Source organism: Ranitomeya imitator, chromosome 9 (genome assembly GCF_032444005.1).
Source record: "Ranitomeya imitator isolate aRanImi1 chromosome 9, aRanImi1.pri, whole genome shotgun sequence".
Taxonomy (NCBI): Eukaryota; Metazoa; Chordata; class Amphibia; order Anura; family Dendrobatidae; genus Ranitomeya; species Ranitomeya imitator.
The window spans coordinates 150,211,434-150,235,264 of NC_091290.1; the positions used below are offsets into that span (position 1 = coordinate 150,211,434).

The 23,831-nt window shown below is 47.9% G+C and overlaps 1 protein-coding gene across 1 annotated transcript in view; it reads right to left on the bottom strand.

Moving 5' to 3' along the window:
• Positions 1–23,831, bottom strand: part of BANP (BTG3 associated nuclear protein) — a 369,258-nt gene that overhangs the window by 225,704 nt on the left and 119,723 nt on the right. Inside the window, exons 5-6 of the mRNA XM_069739403.1 lie at positions 18,055–18,177; positions 12,260–12,429 (exon numbers count right to left, since the gene is read on the bottom strand). Coding sequence (XP_069595504.1) covers positions 12,260–12,429; positions 18,055–18,177 — 293 coding nt within the window. The remainder of the gene's footprint in view (positions 1–12,259; positions 12,430–18,054; positions 18,178–23,831) is intronic.

Consider the following 23,831-nt stretch of genomic DNA (forward strand, 5'->3'; position numbering starts at 1 on the left):
TGTAACATAAACGAACTAAGACTCTGCATAAACGTACACAGCCATTAAACAAATCCAGGCTGTTCCTTTATGATAGGGGTCAAAATGCTTTGATTTTGAAGCTACACAGGCGACTACAGGGAAAGAGGCGACCATAAATCTTCTCTAATCTTTGGCCCAATAAGCGCTAGGTCAGCCTCAGAGCAGATAATAATCTCTGCAAGGACAAACACAAACGATCCATCCACAGAGAGGAAAGAAGTATTTATATAATCCTATATAAAGCACATGTTCTCCTCTGATCAGCATTACACCATTCACAATCCATCACCATTAAAGATGAGTCACTATGAAAACACATTACATGTCCTGGATTATACTCCAGAGCTGCACTCACTATTCTGCTGGTGCAGTCACTGTGTACATACATTACTGATCCTGAGTTACATCCTGTATTATACTCCAGAGCTGCACTCACTATTCTGCTGGTGCAGTCACTGTGTACATACATTACATTACTGATCCTGAGTTACATCCTGTATTATACTCCAGAGCTGCACTCACTATTCTGCTGGTGCAGTCACTGTGTACATACATTACTGATCCTGAGTTACATCCTGTATTATACCCCAGAGCTGCACTCACTATTCTGCTGGTGCAGTCACTGTGTACATACATTACATTACTGATCCTGAGTTACATCCTGTATTATACTCCAGAGCTGCACTCACTATTCTGCTGGTGCAGTCACTGTGTACATACATTATATTACTGATCCTGAGTTACATCCTGTATTATACTCCAGAGTTGCACTCACTATTCTGCTGGTGCAGTCACTGTGTACATACATTATATTACTGATCCTGAGTTACATCCTGTATTATACTCCAGAGCTGCACTCACTATTCTGCTGGTGCAGTCACTGTGTACATACATTACTGATCCTGAGTTGCATCCTGTATTATACCCCAGAGCTGCACTCACTATTCTGCTGGTGCAGTCACTGTGTACATACATTACATTACTGATCCTGAGTTACATCCTGTATTATACCCCAGAGCTGCACTCACTATTCTGCTGGTGCAATCACTGTGTACATACATTACATTACTGATCCTGAGTTACATCCTGTATTATACTCCAGAGCTGCACTCACTATTCTGCTGGTGCAGTCATTGTGTACATACATTACATTACTGATCCTGAGTTACACCCTGTATTATACCCCAGAGCTGCACTCACTATTCTGCTGGTGCAGTCACTGTGTACATACATTACATTACTGATCCTGAGTTACATCCTGTATTATACTCCAGGGCTGCACTCACTATTCTGCTGGTGCAGTCACTGTGTACATACATTACATTACTGATCCTGAGTTACATCCTGTATTATACTCCAGGGCTGCACTCACTATTCTGCTGGTGCAGTCACTGTACATACATTACATTACTGATCCTGAGTTACATCCTGTATTATACCCCAGAGCTGCACTCACTATTCTGCTGGTGCAGTCACTGTGTACATACATTACATTACTGATCCTGAGTTACCTCCTGTATTATACCCCAGAGCTGCACTCACTATTCTGCTGGTGCAGTCACTGTGTACATACATTACATTACTGATCCTGAGTTACATCCTGTATTATACTCCAGAGCTGCACTCACTATTCTGCTGGTGCAGTCACTGTGTACATACATTATATTACTGATCCTGAGTTACATCCTGTATTATACTCCAGAGTTGCACTCACTATTCTGCTGGTGCAGTCACTGTGTACATACATTATATTACTGATCCTGAGTTACATCCTGTATTATACTCCAGAGCTGCACTCACTATTCTGCTGGTGCAGTCACTGTGTACATACATTACTGATCCTGAGTTGCATCCTGTATTATACCCCAGAGCTGCACTCACCATTCTGCTGGTGCAGTCACTGTGTACATACATTACATTACTGATCCTGAGTTACATCCTGTATTATACCCCAGAGCTGCACTCACTATTCTGCTGGTGCAGTCACTGTGTACATACATTACATTACTGATCCTGAGTTACATCCTGTATTATACTCCAGAGCTGCACTCACTATTCTGCTGGTGCAGTCATTGTGTACATACATTACATTACTGATCCTGAGTTACACCCTGTATTATACCCCAGAGCTGCACTCACTATTCTGCTGGTGCAGTCACTGTGTACATACATTACATTACTGATCCTGAGTTACATCCTGTATTATACTCCAGAGCTGCACTCACTATTCTGCTGGTGCAGTCACTGTGTACATACATTACATTACTGATCCTGAGTTACATCCTGTATTATACTCCAGGGCTGCACTCACTATTCTGCTGGTGCAGTCACTGTACATACATTACATTACTGATCCTGAGTTACATCCTGTATTATACCCCAGAGCTGCACTCACTATTCTGCTGGTGCAGTCACTGTGTACATACATTACATTACTGATCCTGAGTTACCTCCTGTATTATACCCCAGAGCTGCACTCACTATTCTGCTGGTGCAGTCACTGTGTACATACATTACATTACTGATCCTGAGTTACCTCCTGTATTATACCCCAGAGCTGCACTCACTATTCTGCTGGTGCAGTCACTGTGTACATACATTACATTACTGATCCTGAGGTACATCCTGTATTATACCCCAGAGCTGCACTCACTATTCTGCTGGTGCAGTCACTGTGTACATACAATACTGATCCTGAGTTACATCCTGTATTATACCCCAGAGCTGCACTCACTATTCTGCTGGTGCAGTCACTGTGTACATACATTACATTACTGATCCTGAGTTACCTCCTGTATTATACCCAGAGCTGCACTCACTATTCTGCTGGTGCAGTCACTGTGTACATACATTACTGATCCTGAGGTACATCCTGTATTATACCCCAGAGCTGCACTCACTATTCTGCTGGTGCAGTCACTGTGTACATACATTACATTACTGATCCTGAGTTACCTCCTGTATTATACCCAGAGCTGCACTCACTATTCTGCTGGTGCAGTCACTGTGTACATACATTACTGATCCTGAGTTACATCCTGTATTATACCCCAGAGCTGCACTCACTATTCTGCTGGTGCAGTCACTGTGTACATACATTACTGATCCTGAGTTACCTCCTGTATTATACCCCAGAGCTGCACTCACTGTGTACATACATTACATTACTGATCCTGAGTTACATCCTGTATTATACCCCAGAGCTGCACTCACTATTCTGCTGGTGCAGTCACTGTGTACATACATTACATTACTGTGCGTGCAGCTGTGATCGGAGGTATAAAGTTTAAATCCAGTCACTGGTGTCAGCTGATGGGACTACTGCTCCCATCAGCCGACCCCCTGCTGCCGTTAATAACAGAGAGAGCAGGACCGGCTAATGGGAGTATTCAACAACCGCTCCTGCGCTGTAAATAAATAATTTAAAAAAAATTCCGGTGTAGGTTTCCCTGTGATTTTGATAACCAGCCAGTCAAAACTCATAGCTGGGATCTGCAACCCTCAGCTGTCAGCAAGGCTGGTCATCAAGAATAGAGAGGTCCCACACCATAATTTTTAATTATTGAAATAATAATAATAATAAAAAAAACAGTGTGGGGTCCCCACATTTTTGACAACCAGCCTTGCTAAAGCAGACAGCTGGGGCTATGGATTCTCAGGCTGGTAAGGGGCCATGAATATTAGCTACCCCAGCCTAAAAATAATAGTCTGCAGCTCAAATTCACCGCCATTTCTTTTTTTAATTATTGGTGACCCTTCTATTCTTGATAACCAGCCTTGCTAAAGCTGACAGCTGAGGGTTGCAGCCCCCAGCTGTGAGTTTTTCCTGGCTGGTTATCAAAAATACAGCGGAACCCAAGCATTTTTGTTAGTTTTTTAAATTATTTACAGCGCAGGCAGATGAATACTCCCATGAGCCGCTCCTGCTCTCACTGTTATTAAAGGCTTCAAGCGTTGGCTGATGGGAGCAGTAGTCCAATCAACTGACACCAATGACCGGAGGTAAAGTTTATACCTCCAATCAATGGTTGGGGGCTCACGCTGTCATTTGACAGCGAGGGCACCGCCGCTGTCTGATCGGCGGGGGGATGATTTTACCGTCGGTCAGAAGCGGTGTTTGCCATGATGTCATACCCGTGCCCGAAGAGTAGGTGTTCAGTATGGATGCCGGAATGTACTGTTCGGGTTCGCCCATCTCTAATAGCAGGCCCTTCATAGTAACCCTCCCTATATAATCCCTGGCTAGAACAGGCGAGGCAGGAGATGCGTCCTGTGTGTTTCTGTATATACTTGTGTACTCCTCATCCAGACTGTTTCCCTCCGTTACTGTGTTTATACTGTAACTGAATCTTCGCACACACATCTCGGCTTATAAACAAGAATGAAACTGATTATCGTTCTGAATTCTTTGGGGATCAACTAATTTTAGCTCTTTTTTTATGCCGAGGACTGTAGCTTCATAGCACAGCTGTGATTTCACAGGGACTGATCAGGACCTGACTCAAAGAGAGCTTTACAGCTCCCCCTGCAGGTGGCAGCCGGTACTAGAAGACGGTGAACATCTCGGGTCACATTCAGAACAATTTACAGTTAATAAAAAAAACAACCTGGTTATTAGACGCAACAAAAAACATGAACATAAGTTTGTAATAAACTACAGCTGCCTAATGAGAACTAAGGCATTCAATTTATAGTCTGGGAAAGACAAGTAATTTTTCAATTGTCTCATGAAAATGTGTCCACTAGGTGGCCCTATGACAAGTATATACCGAAACGCATTGGTGAGTTGTCTTCTACTTTCAGGTCTCTGTGACATTTAGACCATCCAGACACAATACTAATAAGTTAGAAACATAAATCTTATATATTTCCACTGACTTTGCAAATGTGCGGCGTAAAAGTTTTCTTCACTTTGAAAAAAAAAAAAGGCTAAAAATGATATAATGCAAAATGCAGAATGTGTATATCATCCAGCCATTGTGATGGCAGCCCATGTGGTGCTGACAGACGGGAGGAGGATGCATTAAACGTGGCCATATATGTACAAGGAGCACGACGTGCAGATGTGCAAGGAGGCGGCGCGTAGATGTACAAGGAGCACCACGCGCAGATGCGCAAGGAGGACAGCGTGCAGATGTGTAAGGAAAACGGCGTGCAGATGTACAAGGAGCACGGAGTGCAGATGTACAAGGAGCACGGAGCACAGATATGCAAGGAGGACGAGGCGCACATGTACAAGGAGCATAGTGCAAATGTACTAGGAGCATAGCATACAAGGCGCATGATGCGCAGATGTACAAGGAGCATGGTGCACAGATGTAAATGGAGCACGATGCAGAGATGTGCAAGGAAAACGACGCACAGATGTACAAGGAGCACAGCGCACAGATGTACAAGGAACATGGAGCGCAGAGTACAAAGAGCACAGCGCACAGATGTACAAGGAGCACGGAACGCAGATTACAAGAAGCACAGCGCGCAGATGTACAGGGAGCACGGCGTGCATATGTACAAGGAGCACGGCATGCATATGTACAGGGTCCACGGAGCGCTGATGTACAGGGAGCACGGCGTGCAAATGTACAGGGAGCACGGCGTGCAAATGTACAGGGAGCACGGCGTGCAGATGTAAAATGAGCACGACGCAGAGATGTGCAAGGAGGACGATGCGCAGATGTGCAAAGAGGATGGCGCGCAGATGTACAAGGAGCACGGCGCACAGATGTACAAAGAACACAGAGCGCAGATTACAAGGAGCATGGTGTGCATATGTACAGGGACTACGGAATGCATATGTACAAGGAGCACTGCATGCATATGTACAAGGAGCACGGCACTCATATGTACAAGGAGCACTGTATGCATATGTACAAGGAGCACAGTGCACAGAAGTACAAGGAGAACGGTGCGCAGATGTACAAGGAGCACGGCGCGAAGATGTACCGGAAGCATGGCGCACAGATGTACAAGGAGCGAAGATGTACCAAGAGCATGGCGTGCAAATGTACAAGGAGCACGGGGCGCAGGTGTACAAGGAGTATAACGCGCAGGTGTACAAGGAGCACGGTGTACATGGAGCACGGCGCACAGATGAGGGGACGAAGCGACACAAATTAAACATCTGGTAAACAATAAAATAATGGAAACCTGTAAAGAAGAGAAAAACTGAGAGAAGCACTACAATGATAAAACATGTAAATATATATGTGCCTTTCTGGAAATCGTCACATTCTCACCAGAGAGGTTTGTCCACAATTGTCTGTGAATTCACATTTTTTTACTTTATGGTTCAGCACTTTTAAAGATCGGCTCCTGATCTGGAATCATTGTAAATCTGCCTCTGGCATCCTTTGGAGGATTGGGGCGCAGATGGAAGAATAACTATGCAGATAAGGGAATGGTGATTTCAGCTATTTGGGCGGCTGAGGAGGATGTTGAGAGTTATCCCAGGAGAGACATTATCCGGGATGTCTCTCCGCTCGTATGTACAGGGGATCAGTCCGATTCATACTTGTAAATGATGGTGAATTACTGAGTGTAAAGCGTTCGCTTCTTTCCCAGCCTGATTCCTGCGGCTCAGAACAGGAGTACGGCGGGGATTCCTGAGCTCCTCGGGGTTTATGGCTGTGAATCCTCCTTTCATTCATGAGGATTTATTTTTATGGCAGCCGCCTCTTTCTATGCTCCCGATACAAATATATTCTTATCTTTCTATAAATCATTGGGCTAACCTCATTCCCCCGAATATATGAATAATGGTGTCGGGACCATTGCTACTGGCTTGATAAAAGCCAATGGAAGCTAAATCATGGCGGTAACTTGTGCATTTCTTAAGATGAAATAGAGAAACGTCAAGTTTTATTCTATCTCTGTTCCCTCAGATTGTAGAATATTCAGTGCTTGGAACTTTCTAAATCTAGGATCCGGGGCTCGGACATCTGCAAGGAGCACATGGGTTCGCTAAGGTCTCCATTTTCATCCCATACTTTACTTGCCGGCCGCCTCTGTCCTCGCAGGAGCGAGCGGTCAGCGATGGCAGAGTAGACGTGGTGTATACCGATCAGGAAAACAGTAATAGTCCCAGCGATCAGGGGGTCACCAGCTGCCAGGAGACCCTCTACAGTGACCTCAGGTTTCCCTGTAACTGGGACTGATCTAGCAGCCCCAAGTTACAGGGAAATCAGCAATACAAAATATAGATATATTGTGATGATGAAATGGATCTCAAAGGTTTTTAATGTAGAAGCTAGTGCTATATGCGAGCGTTACAAGAATCCAAAGTGCTATGCGGTTACTAGGATCAGCGACAACATACCACTCAATATAAATATATATATATATATATATATATATATATATATATATATATATCAACAAAGCTCTCGCTCTGAGAAAAATGCAGGAAAAAAGCCAAGGAAATAGAAGCCCCAGTGTTAAAGTCGCGTCTCACAAGTATCTCAGACAGCGATAAATCTAAATAAGGGGCTTGGAAAGTGTCATTTATGGCTGTAAAGTGTGCGCCCCGCCCTGACAATTCTTCTTACGCTTTTCCTCTGAGATCAGCTATTTACAGTGCCTATAAACACTAAGATTATTGGGCAGGAATTACTACTGGCTTCCAATATAATTAAAAAACAAAATAGACGGAGAACGTAACATCTGGATGAGAAGACGAGCAGCAGAAATTCTAAATATGATTATTATGTATGGAGAATGGAATCGGCCATAAAATATCCAGTACGCCGGCCCCCCGGGGGCAGAGGAGGCAGGAGAGATGGCAGTGACAGATGATTAATCAATGTAAGCCATAGAAATTCACATGTCAATCAAAGATGGTGACTCACGGCCGCCTGTCACGGATGCACAGATGTGAAATAACATCGGCTGCTGGAGTAGAGGGGCAGATTTGATGCCGTGGTACAGACCGGCACGACGGGGACTGGTTTGTGTACATTTAAAGCTCCCAATTAGACGCACGGCGGAGCCGGATGCACGTGGGATTACTTAACTTTGCGTGCAAACCGCTGACCCTGGACAGGATCTGATCAAATTAGGAACCAAAGTGATGTAATTTGCTCTAGAGGACACGAAAGGTTAGAAATTGCATCGATTCAGTGGAAATAACCAGGGGCTACAAGAAGCTGCAGGCAAAAATGAGAATAGAAAGTGGAGCAAGATATGAAGAGCCAAAAACCGGGGTCCAAGCGGCTCCTTCACAGCAGGAACCTAAAGTGACAGAGCGCATCCATCATCCGCAGAGGACTGGCTGCAATAATCCTAAATAAGGCACCTGCCGCCAATTGCAAACACTCAGTCCTTTTGGGTTGGGAAGTCTTGGCTACGGATGGTCCTCTGAGCCCCGTTATCCCTCACCGGCGGTCCTGTAACAGGGATCAGCCCTCCGTTACCCCTCTGTCCTAGGACATGGGAAAGGAGGGGGGTTCTGTACATTTGGAAAGGGGTCTTTTTAGGAATGGCTACTGACACTTAGGAGAATCTAGAGAAAAAAACTAAACTTTTCAGCCCAGAACATCAATCACTTAGGACAGTTTCCAGTAAAATATCACGACCAAGGGGAATTTCAAGACATTTTACTCAGATGCATAAAATATTCAATAGGGAAAACATCGGGCCACTACACGCTTTTTATTATCGCAGCCCTAATTACTGCGATCGGATGATGACCAGATGCACATGTTCTCAGGGCCCCCGTGTGTCGCTCGCCCTAAGAAAGAAAAAAAAACCACTACAGGGGTTTAGGTGTTGACGACTTTGTATTATTTCATTTCTAGCATAAAGAGAATGAAGTCACCAAAACACCTGGGACTGACTGCAATGGCGTCTGCCAGTTGGACGCCGTCCGGTGTCGTTACCGCGGCTTCTACAATGACAGAGGCTTTACTGTAAGGTCTCCTCGAGTCGGCGCAGGGATACACCCGCGAGGGGATTAAAGTGGTGGCCTGCATAATCCGGATGGATCGCACCTCGCTGATAACCCCCGCGTTGTCTGATCCGACGTGAGCGGCCGGCGCTCGCTTTATTTCTCGCAGCTGATGGCAGCCTCACTTAATTGCAGGGGTGGGAGGCGAGTAATTGCTCATAAGTCCCGAATAGATATTTCATAGCCGATTGTTACAGGCATCCAAAGGAAAGCGCTCCCAAGAAATATTAATGGATTGGCAGGTTCCTCGACATTTACATATGAAGTGAGCACATAAAAGGCCAGAAACATCTGCGCAGAATAACCACGTGCCAAGTAACCATGCACACGGAGCAGACCGTAGCAAATATTTCCACTGCATTAAAAACTTCCTATTCAAAAAAGAGAGGAGCCACAAAGCGGACCGGGGGACCACAAAGCGGACCGGGGGACCACTGGATGAGCAAAAGGGGAGCAATGTCGCGGCAGAACGGTCATACGACCAAAGCAATGGAGACAGCTGGGCCGTGCGTCCATCCTCAAATGTAGCCGCCATGTCATAATGTGGTCTGCGCACCTGGAGATTTTGGGATCTTTAAGTTACTGAGCGACGTCTGAGAAATCTGATCATATATGGGAATAACCTGTCGTACGATGTCCCTTACATTACGGATCTCTGGGTAACTTGTGGTCCATGGTTGGTGTGAAGGTTGCCATGTTGGTCATCGATTCTGTTGGGAATCTACGGTCTGGATTTGTACCCACAGCTTCGTCTTTTCAACTAACTCAAAAAAACCAAAAACTTTTGCTACTGTTGGGTATTTGTTACGGACGTGCGGATCACTAGAAAATGGCCCAAGTCGGCCTTTCTTGGCTGAACAATATGTCCAACGCATCGCACCGGTGCTTAGATGTGAAGATGTCGGCCATTGTGGCGGGGTCTTTAAATACTTTGTTCTTTTTAATCATGGTAAATGGTATGGTACCAGTTTATATAAATAAACGCATGATAACTGCACTCGATAAACATTCCTGTGATAATACCATATTAACGAGGCTAATTTTACACTTCCCGAAATTCCAGAAAAAAGAAAAGAAAAAGAAAAGTCGCTCGTCTGACCTTCTTGAGCTTTCTGTCGGAGCGTGCGTCTCCCTCTCACATCAAGGGTTTGGCTTCTCCCTATGAGAACATCAGCCAGTGTCTAACCCGACTCTGAAAGAAAAATAAATACCGGGGAGGTCTGCGCCACGGCCATGGACGGGGCCGGAAGTGACAAGGGGACTGTTCGTGGAACTAGAAATTCCCATGCTTTTATTAAAAACAATCCAGGGAAGACTTCAAAGTCTTTTCTTAAATGGAAAAGCCCCAGAGCACTGGAACGTGTGATTTACCACAAGTTATGCAAAATCAAGGCCGACTCAAACAAATCCAACCCCAGGCCAGAAACGCGGCTTGTCTGGTGTCAGAAGATAACGTCCGAGGAGGCCGCCGACGTCCTTCTAACAAGTGGATGGCTTGGCGGATCCGGCCTGATGTTCCATGAGGGAGTTTTTTTCTTCCTACCTGAGAGACAGAGCTGGAGGATTATCATGATTAATGCTGGAAAATCTGATTCTTTCGCACGACGTCTGACCCGTAAAATGAGCTGCCGTGTGATAAGTGCTCTGACTTGCTGGGTATCCTGTGATTATCGTGTTCTCTTCTTCCGGCAGATTCGCCGTACGACTTTCTCACCGATTCTAGGTCACGCAGTTTGAGGGACGCCGGGGAAGAGTAATGCCTTCCAGTTGTGGAAATTACTGGCAGAAAACAATTGCTTGGAAAGGTGCTTTATAACGGCAATAGTTTATACAGAAATCACACAGACCACGGCCGTCACACGACACGGACAAACCACTCTCAGATTTGTCTTTACGCTCCCCCACCCCGCATGGATTCACGCCTTACATCCGGTATACTGTCTGCCTTAATGTACAATGGAGGAGGTCCAGGATTACGAAAGTGGAAAAGCGAGGAAACACCAGGATCCTTAAGAAGGCGCTGCCAAAGAATTTGCTAATTTGCTCAAATTATGATATATAGTCGTAACTCGCGGCCGCCTCTCACACATTGTAAGAAAAAAAAAAATGAATTAAAAACAGTAAGCGGCTGACCGAACTGCAAACAAGAACGTCCCGATCTGAATTTCCTGCAGATCTTTGCCAACGCAAGTGTTTGTTTTGAGAAGAGTAACTTGTGCCAATGTCCTGGCATGATTAGCAATGCAACCAGCCGCGGGACTCGCTCTCGAAAACTTCCACTAACCACCCAACGCATCCGACACCCCAACGTGCAGATATAAACTTTCAGGGACTTGTGCTTTACACTCGCAGGAGGAGAGCGAGCGCTGCCGCAGGCTGCCATGTTTACAGTGTGCTTGCTGCCCAAGGACAAATCAGTCAAACATTGCATTTCTGTCTCTTCTGATGGAAACCATACCCGACCACTCTGCAGCCAAGTGCGGTCTGGACACGTCAAATACGAGCGGGAAAGTTAATACAAGAGTCTTCCTCCGGCCAGAGGAGCCGATCTGCAATCACAGAACCAACGCCCCCGAATGGAGAAATGTGAGCAACATACGGCCGAACCCCGTCACACGAGAGCGGGCTGGAGGCACGGGCGTGAAACGCGACACGCATTGGAGTGATCCGTGCCTTTATAATCAGCAGTATAAAACAAGAAATAATGATATCACACGCTCGGTGGGACAGGGGGCGAGAATACGAGTGATCTCGCGCTGTGCAATTATCTACATCCAGAAATTCCTTCCAGTAATGGTCTATCATTGGAAATACTTATACCGGGAGTCCCCGGGGCAAGAGATGCCCGCCATCAAACAGTGGAAAACAAGCTGGGACAGATGTGTGTGCGGCGGCGTCTGTCCTCTGTATACTCAGCCTGTTGGTCTGGGCCTTAAATACTGACGGATTATAATAAATGTTATAGGGGGTTGTCCCCCACCCCAATATCAATGAATGGCCTTACAATAATAGGCAGAGGAGGTGAGTAGAAGAGTGTGCCATCGAAGGTTTCGCTCCTAATGACTGCGACATCTGAACGGAGCTCATCTGCATTGGAGGTGGAAGGCGATGCCTCGGTTTATTATATTCGAACCAACTGTGCCCTCCCAGAATAAAGATATGAGACACACAGAGCGTGGATTAAACATTGTGCTATCTGATGGGGAAGCGTAACGTGTGCGTACTGTAAGGAGGAGGCAGGTGTAAATCTGCTGATCTGTCCTGACCCGCAGTCATGGCACAGAGCAGGTCACGTACCTTCAGCGTTGAGGGTTATAAGCGTCACGTTGTTCCCCACGTTGGAGTTTCCTGATTGACCACAGCAGGACAAGGTGTCGCTGGCTTCAGACCCGCTGTCTTCATCGTTATGGCTGTCCTCGGGGGCGGGGACCTTCACCACGATAGTGTTGTGCCTCCGTCCGCTGGCACTGGAACATAATCAGACAACATCTTTACCACCCGGTGGCTCATGAAGTGCATGAGCAGAAACATGTCCGTTTTATAGCACCATCGTCATTTGCCATGTGGTGCAATACTGACATCAAATAGAAAATAACACATCTCCTCATAATCTGAGGGAATGATCTGGTGAGAAAATTATCTAAAAAAAAAATTGTGAAACAATATTTGGAGCGTTCTTGTGAATGATAAACTTGTAATAGAAATGTCAGAAATCACTGAAAGTTATCGTATCTGCAAATACTGACGATTAAAGACACAAAACAGCCCCATAGACAAATGGGACCCCTGAAAATGTCGCTCTGGGATGTGTAGTTCTGAACAGAGCCCCGCTCTTCCCATCCACAGCATTAGTGCAGGCGACATACTGAGAGACAGTAACAGGTATTGTACACACCTGACTGCAGTGTGCATGGCCATTAGTGTCTGTCACAGAGGGAAATAATGCGCTGCAGACACATGACTGCCTGCACCGTAAAAGATCTAGTGTCAAACCAATGGGCACAGAGTAATTGGCCGATAATTGTCTGAATCAGAGCTTGTGAGACCATTCGCCCCCATTAACGAGTCTGGGAAATCACGTGGTCAATCAGCTGACGAACAAACAAAACACTTGTTGGTCAGGTAATTAGTTCATGTGAGTCAGTACGTCATCACTATCGGCAGCACTTCGCACCATGTGATCCGGCGATGTGCTGCAGATGCGGTGTGCTGTCTGGATGAGGACAGACCATTGCATTAGCCATTGTTCTGCCTCCATACAGGGCCGCGCTTAGTAACCCGATGTTTACCCTGGTTACCATTGTAAAAGTATAAAAAAAAACAAACAGTACATACTCACATTCCGGTGTCTGTCCCCCGGCGTCAGCTTCCCTGCACTGTGTCAGCGTCGCCCATAAAGCAGAGCACAGCTGTGACGTCACCGCTGTGCTCTGCTTTACGGCCGGCCGGCCGGCGCTGACAGTCAGTGCGGGAAGCTGAGGCCGGGGGACAGACACCGGAATGTGAGTATGTACTGTTTGTTTTTTTTAACTTTTACAATGGTAACCAGGGTAAACATCGGGTTACTAAGCGCGGCCCTGCGCTTAGTAACCCGATATTTACCCTGGTTACCAGTGAACACATCGCTGGATCGGCGTCACACACGCCGATCCAGCGATGACAGCGGGTGATCAGCGACCAAAAAAAAGGTCCTGATCATTCCCAGCAACCAACGATCTCCCAGCAGTGGCCTGATCGTTGGTCGCTGTCACGCATAATGATTTCATTAACGATATCGTTGCTACGTCACAAAAAGCAACAATATCGTTAACAAAATCGTTATTTGTGAAGGTACCTTTACCCCAGCTCTGATCGGCCGCTGCTCCATATAACGGAGCCTCTACACCACCATGTGACCGGCGATGTGCTGCAGAGGCGGTGTGCTGGCTGGATGAGGACGGACCACTGCATTAGCCATTGTTCTGCCTCCATACAGGTAATGTCGGCCTTACACCAGCTCTGATCGGCCGGTGCTCCATATAACGGAGCCTCTACACCACCATGTGACCGGCGATGTGCTGCAGAGGCGGTGTGCTGGCTGGATGAGGACGGGCCATTGCATTAGCCATTGTTCTGCCTCCATACAGGTAATGTCGGCCTTACCCCAGCTCTGATCGGCCGCTGCTCCATATAACGGAGCCTCTACAGCATCATGTGACCGGCGATGTGCTGCAGAGGCGGTGTGCTGGCTGGATGAGGACGGGCCATTGCATTAGCCATTGTTCTGCCTCCATACAGGTAATGTCGGCCTTACACCAGCTCTGATCGGCCGGTGCTCCATATAACGGAGCCTCTACACCACCATGTGACCGGCGATGTGCTGCAGAGGCGGTGTGCTGGCTGGATGAGGACGGACCACTGCATTAGCCATTGTTCTGCCTCCATACAGGTCATGTCGGCCTTACCCCAGCTCTGATCGGCCGCTGCTCCATATAACGGAGCCTCTACAGCATCATGTGACCGGCGATGTGCTGCAGAGGCGGTGTGCTGGCTGGATGAGGACGGGCCATTGCATTAGCCATTGTTCTGCCTCCATACAGGTAATGTCGGCCTTACACCAGCTCTGATCGGCCGGTGCTCCATATAACGGAGCCTCTACACCACCATGTGACCGGCGATGTGCTGCAGAGGCGGTGTGCTGGCTGGATGAGGACGGACCACTGCATTAGCCATTGTTCTGCCTCCATACAGGTCATGTCGGCCTTACCCCAGCTCTGATCGGCCGCTGCTCCATATAACGGAGCCTCTACAGCACCATGTGACCGGCGATGTGCTGCAGAGGCGGTGTGCTGGCTGGATGAGGACGGGCCATTGCATTAGCCATTGTTCTGCCTCCATACAGGTCATGTCGGCCTTACCCCAGCTCTGATCGGCCGCTGCTCCATATAACGGAGCCTCTACAGCATCATGTGACCGGCGATGTGCTGCAGAGGCGGTGTGCTGGCTGGATGAGGACGGGCCATTGCATTAGCCATTGTTCTGCCTCCATACAGGTCATATAAAATATAGTACACCGCACACTCTGTATATATATTGCAAATAGTGAAGGATTTATTTATATAAAGTAGAATTAGGTGACATGAAAAGCGACCAAAGGTAATTATAATGACGTTTCGGCCCTGCCAGGGCCTTAATCATATAATCGCTATAGAAAAAATAAAGAACAGACAAAAAAATACATGAACATACAATATATGAAATACACCGTATTTAAAGTCCAACAAAAATAAAGTTCCCATCCTGGATAAGAGAGAAAAATGCAAAATAAAATAGAGGGGAAAAGGGGGGGGAAAAAAGTCATAGTAACTGTAGCGTAATCTGATATACTTCCATAATATATAACACTTCGTATGTCAGCAAGGAAGACATGAGGTTAGAAACATGATAACAGGGTAAGGCTAAGACTCCTGAAGCAAGACCATATGACAGTACACTTGGGCAATTTTACTAGATGCAATTTACCTTCAATGTGCACAGAGGAGAGGAAAAGATCCTGGTAGGTAGAGGCATATACTGTGGAGAAGACAGAGGTACGTGAGATGGAGGGTATATAGGGAGGATACATAGATAATGAGAGGCTATAGGTGAAATGCTGTATAATATATACCTTAGATGCCAGTAACTACAGTTACTATGACTTTTTTCCCCCCCCTTTTCCCCTCTATTTTATTTTGCATTTTTCTCTCTTATCCAGGATGGGAACTTTATTTTTGTTGGACTTTAAATACGGTGTATTTCATATATTGTATGTTCATGTATTTTTTTGTCTGTTCTTTATTTTTTCTATAGCGATTATACGATTAAGGCCCTGGCAGGGCCGAAACGTCATTATAATTACCTTTGGTCGCTTTTCATGTCACCTAATTCTACTTTATATAAATAAATCCTTCACTATTTGCAATATATATACAGAGTGTGCGGTGTACTATATTTTATATGGACGTAGGGCTGTCATAGCCCACTACACCTGCACCTCGCTCCCTTATTACCCTGAGTGCGCGCCAATTTTCTCTACATATCCATACAGGTCATGTCGGCCTTACCCCAGCTCTGATCGGCCGCTGCTCCATATAACGGAGCCTCTACACCACCATGTGACCGGCGATGTGCTGCAGAGGCGGTGTGCTGGCTGGATGAGGACGGGCCATTGCATTAGCCATTGTTCTGCCTCCATACAGGTCATGTCGGCCTTACCCCAGCTCTGATCGGCCGCTGCTCCATATAACGGAGCCTCTACAGCATCATGTGACCGGCGATGTGCTGCAGAGGCGGTGTGCTGGCTGGATGAGGACGGGCCATTGCATTAGCCATTGTTCTGCCTCCATACAGGTAATGTCGGCCTTACCCCAGCTCTGATCGGCCGCTGCTCCATATAACGGAGCCTCTACAGCATCATGTGACCGGCGATGTGCTGCAGAGGCGGTGTGCTGGCTGGATGAGGACGGGCCATTGCATTAGCCATTGTTCTGCCTCCATACAGGTAATGTCGGCCTTACACCAGCTCTGATCGGCCGCTGCTCCATATAACGGAGCCTCTACACCACCATGTGACCGGCGATGTGCTGCAGAGGCGGTGTGCTGGCTGGATGAGGACGGACCATTGCATTAGCCATTGTTCTGCCTCCATACAGGTAATGTCGGCCTTACCCCAGCTCTGATCGGCCGCTGCTCCATATAACGGAGCCTCTACAGCATCATGTGACCGGCGATGTGCTGCAGAGGCGGTGTGCTGGCTGGATGAGGACGGGCCATTGCATTAGCCATTGTTCTGCCTCCATACAGGTAATGTCGGCCTTACCCCAGCTCTGATCGGCCGCTGCTCCATATAACGGAGCCTCTACAGCATCATGTGACCGGCGATGTGCTGCAGAGGCGGTGTGCTGGCTGGATGAGGACGGGCCATTGCATTAGCCATTGTTCTGCCTCCATACAGGTAATGTCGGCCTTACCCCAGCTCTGATCGGCCGCTGCTCCATATAACGGAGCCTCTACACCACCATGTGACCGGCGATGTGCTGCAGAGGCGGTGTGCTGGCTGGATGAGGACAGACCATTGCATTAGCCATTGTTCTGCCTCCATACAGGTAATGTCGGCCTTACACCAGCTCTGATCGGCCGCTGCTCCATATAACGGAGCCTCTACACCACCATGTGACCGGCGATGTGCTGCAGAGGCGGTGTGCTGGCTGGATGAGGACGGACCATTGCATTAGCCATTGTTCTGCCTCCATACAGGTCATGTCGGCCTTACCCCAGCTCTGATCGGCCGCTGCTCCATATAACGGAGCCTCTACACCACCATGTGACCGGCGATGTGCTGCAGAGGCGGTGTGCTGGCTGGATGAGGACAGACCATTGCATTAGCCATTGTTCTGCCTCCATACAGGTAATGTCGGCCTTACACCAGCTCTGATCGGCCGCTGCTCCATATAACGGAGCCTCTACAGCACCATGTGACCGGCGATGTGCTGCAGAGGCGGTGTGCTGGCTGGATGAGGACAGACCATTGCATTAGCCATTGTTCTGCCTCCATACAGGTAATGTCGGCCTTACCCCAGCTCTGATCGGCCGCTGCTCCATATAACGGAGCCTCTACACCACCATGTGACCGGCGATGTGCTGCAGAGGCGGTGTGCTGGCTGGATGAGGACGGACCATTGCATTAGCCATTGTTCTGCCTCCATACAGGTCATGTCGGCCTTACCCCAGCTCTGATCGGCCGCTGCTCCATATAACGGAGCCTCTACAGCACCATGTGACCGGCGATGTGCTGCAGAGGCGGTGTGCTGGCTGGATGAGGACGGACCATTGCATTAGCCATTGTTCTGCCTCCATACAGGTAATGTCGGCCTTACCCCAGCTCTGATCGGCCGCTGCTCCATATAACGGAGCCTCTACAGCACCATGTGACCGGCGATGTGCTGCAGAGGCGGTGTGCTGGCTGGATGAGGACGGACCATTGCATTAGCCATTGTTCTGCCTCCATACAGGTAATGTCGGCCTTACACCAGCTCCCATCGGCCTCTACACCTCGTTCTATGCAGGCACATTACCTATTGAGCATATTTTCCAGGCTTTCTGTCGCTCTGGTCATTGACTCCTCCTGACTCTCCAGTTTGGTCGCCAGTGAGTTCTGCCTTTCATTATTCAGGATTACCGTTGTCTGGGGTACAACACTATGAGAAAGAGAAGGAAAAAAAGATGTGAAAGTTTAGGGATGGCACTGGACATCTGGTAAAACAAAAAAATGGAGAACTGCTGTCCGGAGCTGCCTGCGAAATACAGTAATGTGCATTCAGATCCGGAGTAACAGGACATGTCGCCCGCAGAGCCCCCCGGGGTGCCAAGCTCCCCCTCCATGCCAGGACGCCCCAGCTAGTCACTGAGCATGCCCAATCATTATACATAGTATTTCCGTCAGACATATTACACTTTTTATAACAATGTTAAATGATCAATTATTGTCTTCAGTCGCAGGGAAATGCATCCAAACAGGTGAATAAATGGCCGACAAGCGCTCCACTTGGAGAGATCGGACAGAACGTAGTAATACTTGTGCGGCCCCTGAGTGGAATCTCGGTTTCTCAGTATTACCGACAATTTTAAGAGTATGTAGCAGAGCCAACTGCGTCAGTTCCCGGATTTTTACGCTCGGCCTTATCACTTTGCAGAAGTTTAAGCGAATGTCACAATATATTCCAGCGCTCCGATCGCTGCCCCAAAACAAACATCATAGCAGGGGAACTGGTCGGGCTTCAGTTTCCGAGCGCTCGCCGCAGAGTATTATAGTCTACTTTCTTCCACATAAAAACACTGGCATACAAGGTGGAAAAATAACTACGGCAAGCCGCAGAGGTAAGCCCAAGATCAGCTTTATTGACAACAGACCCTTCACTCAATTCACAAGTTTGGGACTTTTTTTTTCTCTTCAGTTCCAAACTTCAGGGAAAAAAAATATAATAAAATGTTACTCATAAACATTAAATGCAGCTCCGGTAATCCAGGAGTCTGCACAATAATCATGTTTCTAAATTACTCGCATAGCAAATTTAGCTTGTAAATAGCAGAAAGGGGGCGGTCAGGGTCTGTGCCGCGGGGGCTTATATCTCCCCACACCAGGCACGGGGCGTCCTGCTTCGTCTTCTGGGCTCCTGCGTCCATCGTGATTGCCAGCGTTATTGGATGGGATTCTTCCAGCAATGGATACAGGAACCTAGGAGACAAAATAGGACGCGCCGCGTCTAGTGCACGGAAAAGAGCAGCCAGAAGCACAGACCCGAGGATTTACTGAGAAAATTCAGACGTGATCACTGTGCAAAGTCCTGATCTGTGGCCGTCTGCACCAGTCAACGCAATGCATCAGAATTATCTCAGCTTCACGTAGACTTCAGGCAGGAAACGAGCAAAACAGAGACTGTATGTCTGGGTGCAACTGGAGGCAAATAAGCGGGGCAGAATACTATGTGCATTTCATCATTAGATGAGCACCATATCACAGGACGTACAGGTGCAGAATACCCCCACGTCCACAGTCCGGGGAGCCGGCACACAGGCACGTAAAAGATGGAGACTAGATGAGCACCATATCACAGGACGTACAGGTGCAGAATACCCCCACGTCCACAGTCCAGGGAGCCGGCACACAGGCACGTAAAAGACGGAGACTAGATAAGCACCATATCACAGGACGTACAGGTGCAGAATACCCCCATGTCCACAGTCCGGGGAGCCGGCACACAGGCACGTAAAAGATGGAGACTAGATGAGCACCATATCACAGGACGTACAGGTGCAGAATACCTCCACGTCCACAGTCCGGGGAGCCGGCACACAGGCACGTAAAAGATGGAGACTAGATGAGCACCATATCACAGGACGTACAGGTGCAGAATACCCCCACGTCCACAGTCCGGGGAGCCGGCACACAGGCACGTAAAAGATGGAGACTAGATGAGCACCATATCACAGGACGTACAGGTGCAGAATACCTCCATGTCCACAGTCCGGGGAGCCGGCACACAGGCACGTAAAAGACGGAGACTAGATGAGCACCATATCACAGGACGTACAGGTGCAGAATACCTCCATGTCCACAGTCCGGGGAGCCGGCACACAGGCACGTAAAAGATGGAGACTAGATGAGCACCATATCACAGGACGTACAGGTGCAGAATACCTCCATGTCCACAGTCCGGGGAGCCGGCACACAGGCACGTAAAAGATGGAGACTAGATGAGCACCATATCACAGGACGTACAGGTGCAGAATACCCCCACGTCCACAGTCCGGGGAGCCGGCACACAGGCACGTAAAAGACGGAGACTAGATGAGCACCATATCACAGGACGTACAGGTGCAGAATACCTCCATGTCCACAGTCCGGGGAGCCGGCACACAGGCACGTAAAAGACGGAGACTAGATGAGCACCATATCACAGGACGTACAGGTGCAGAATATCTCCATGTCCACAGTCCGGGGAGCCGGCACACAGGCACGTAAAAGACGGAGACTAGATGAGCACCATATCACAGGACGTACAGGTGCAGAATACCTCCATGTCCACAGTCCGGGGAGCCGGCACACAGGCACGTAAAAGACGGAGACTAGATGAGCACCATATCACAGGACGTACAGGTGCAGAATACCTCCATGTCCACAGTCCGGGGAGCCGGCACCCAGGCATGTAAAAGACGGAGACTAGATGAGCACCATATCACAGGACGTACAGGTGCAGAATACCTCCATGTCCACAGTCAGGGGAGCCAGCACACAGGCATGTAAAAGACGGAGACTAGATGAGCACCATATCACAGGACGTACAGGTGCAGAATACCTCCATGTCCACAGTCCGGGGAGCCGGCACCCAGGCACGTAAAAGACGGAGACTAGATGAGCACCATATCACAGGACGTACAGGTGCAGAATACCCCCATGTCCACAGTCCGGGGAGCCGGCACCCAGGCACGTAAAAGACGGAGACTAGATGAGCACCATATCACAGGACGTACAGGTGCAGAATACCTCCATGTCCACAGTCCGGGGAGCCGGCACACAGGCATGTAAAAGACGGAGACTAGATGAGAACCATATCACAGGACGTACAGGTGCAGAATACCCCCACGTCCACAGTCCGGGAGCCGGCACCCAGGCACGTAAAAGACGGAGACTAGATGAGCACCATATCACAGGACGTACAGGTGCAGAATACCTCCATGTCCACAGTCCGGGGAGCCGGCACCCAGGCACGTAAAAGACGGAGACTAGATGAGCACCATATCACAGGACGTACAGGTGCAGAATACCCCCATGTCCACAGTCCGGGGAGCCGGCACCCAGGCACGTAAAAGACGGAGACTAGATGAGCACCATATCACAGGACGTACAGGTGCAGAATACCCCCATGTCCACAGTCCGGGGAGCCGGCACACAGGCATGTAAAAGACGGAGACTAGATGAGCACCATATCACAGGACGTACAGGTGCAGAATACCCCCATGTCCACAGTCCGGGGAGCCGGCACACAGGCATGTAAAAGACGGAGACTAGATGAGCACCATATCACAGGACGTACAGGTGCAGAATACCTCCATGTCCACAGTCCGGGGAGCCGGCACCCAGGCACGTAAAAGACGGAGACTAGATGAGCACCATATCACAGGACGTACAGGTGCAGAATACCCCCATGTCCACAGTCCGGGGAGCCGGCACACAAGCATGTAAAAGACAGAGACTAGATGAGCACCATATCACAGGACGTACAGGTGCAGAATACCCCCATGTCCACAGTCCAGGGAGCCGACACACAGGCATGTAAAAGACGGAGACTAGATGAGCACCATATCACAGGACGTACAGGTGCAGAATACCCCCATGTCCACAGTCCAGGGAGCCGACACAGGCACATAAAAGACGGAGACTAGATGAGCACCATATCACAGGACGCAACTCTGCAGAATACCCCCACTTCCACAGTCCGGGGAGCCGGCACACAGGCATGTAAAAGACGGAGACTAGATGAGCACCATATCACAGGACGCACCTCTGCAGAATACCCCCACTTCCACAGTCCGGGGAGCCGGCACACAGGCATGTAAAAGACTGAGACTAGATGAGCACCATATCATAGAACGCACCGGTGCAGAATACCCCCATGTCCACAGTCAGGGGAGCCGGCACCCAGGCATGTAAAAGATGGAGACTAGATGAGCACCATATCATGGGACGCACCGGTGCAGAATACCCCCACGTCCACAGTCAGGGGAGCCGGCACCCAGGCATGTAAAAGATGGAGACTAGATGAGCACCATATCATGGGACGCACCGGTGCAGAATACCCCCACGTCCACAGTCAGGGGAGCTGGCACCCAGGCACGTAAAAGATGGAGACACAGACTTTACACACTACTGATTTACAATCTTTCCTGCACACAATAATGGTGACCTTCACCTTCCTAATTCCTGTTCGGAGACGTTTGGCCGCCATGTTAGTTTCCCGGTTGAATCCAATGAATAAGCCAAAAGTTCACTGTAACACTTCTGGGAAGTGTAATTATAAGGGGGTCAGTTTGTGCCTGCAATTTATAAGAATTGAGTGTGCTAACTTTATACTTTTTTAATGTATAAATATATACTTTTTTCTCTGCCATAATTGTGGGCAACTCCCAGGCCAAAAGAACCGCTGAAATACAAATACAGACCTCGGTACACGTGGGGTTCAAGATGACGGAAATCCAAGACAGGAGTCACGAGGTTTCTCATATACACTTCATATAAATGTTATATGTAAATATATATATATATATATATATATATATATATATATATATATATATATATATACCGTATATACATAACATTAGACATTAGGAATTAATATACAACCAATCTGATCTCTTGCCTCACACATCATAGTAACTGGTTCATTTTTATTGAAATGGAAAGTGGTAAGACCCCAAGGAATTCCGTAACCAGAGGAAATGTATTGGCCGGGCTCGCCTTTCTTTTGTGAGTCTCTGCTTTGTCAGCGATTATTTATGCCCTGCTCATATGAGATTACTAAAGGAAAACTTAAAGGGTTTTACGACTAAATCTGCAGTGAAAGCCTCAAGGAGGTTTTCCGTTTGCAGCCGGAGACTGTGGGGAGAGGCCTGGCACGGCGCTGCGCCACACATGCCCGTCTTCCCCAGCTGCATTCCTCCTTCATCGCCCATTGTGCTAACTGAGACCGAGGACCAAAAAACATTAAAAAAAGCGACAAGTCAGCAGAGAGAAATCCTGGAGGAGCAGAAATGCGGCTGTGCGGCCTGTGGTCGATGCTGGGAAATGCAGACTATTTACCTGCTCTATAAGAACGTCTGGACACAGCACATCGATGTTACGGTTAGTTCACACAGGGCGTTTTTTGCTGCTTTTTTTCTGCAGCAAAACCTGATTTTCTTGGAAGGAAAGAAGGTGCGTTTTTTGCTGCGCATTTGGTGAGTTTTTTTCTCTCTGTCCAGGCTAATGTCCTTGAATTTTCAGCAGCAAAAATGCATCAAATAATGATACCTGCATTTTTCAACACCCATTTAAGTCAATGGCTGAAAAATGCTGAAAAAACGCAGCAAAAATGCTGAAATAAGTAACATGCCCTATGTTCAAAAAATGCAGCAAATCACACACAAAAAAAAAACAACGTGTGTGCAGGAGATTTCTGAAATCTCAGTCATTGCTGGTACTGTAAAAAGCAGCTGAAAAGTGGCATAAAAAAAACGCAGCAAAAACACCCTGTGTGAACTTACCCTTATACAGGGTTTACAATGCGGATTTCTATAGTCAAATCTGCAGAAA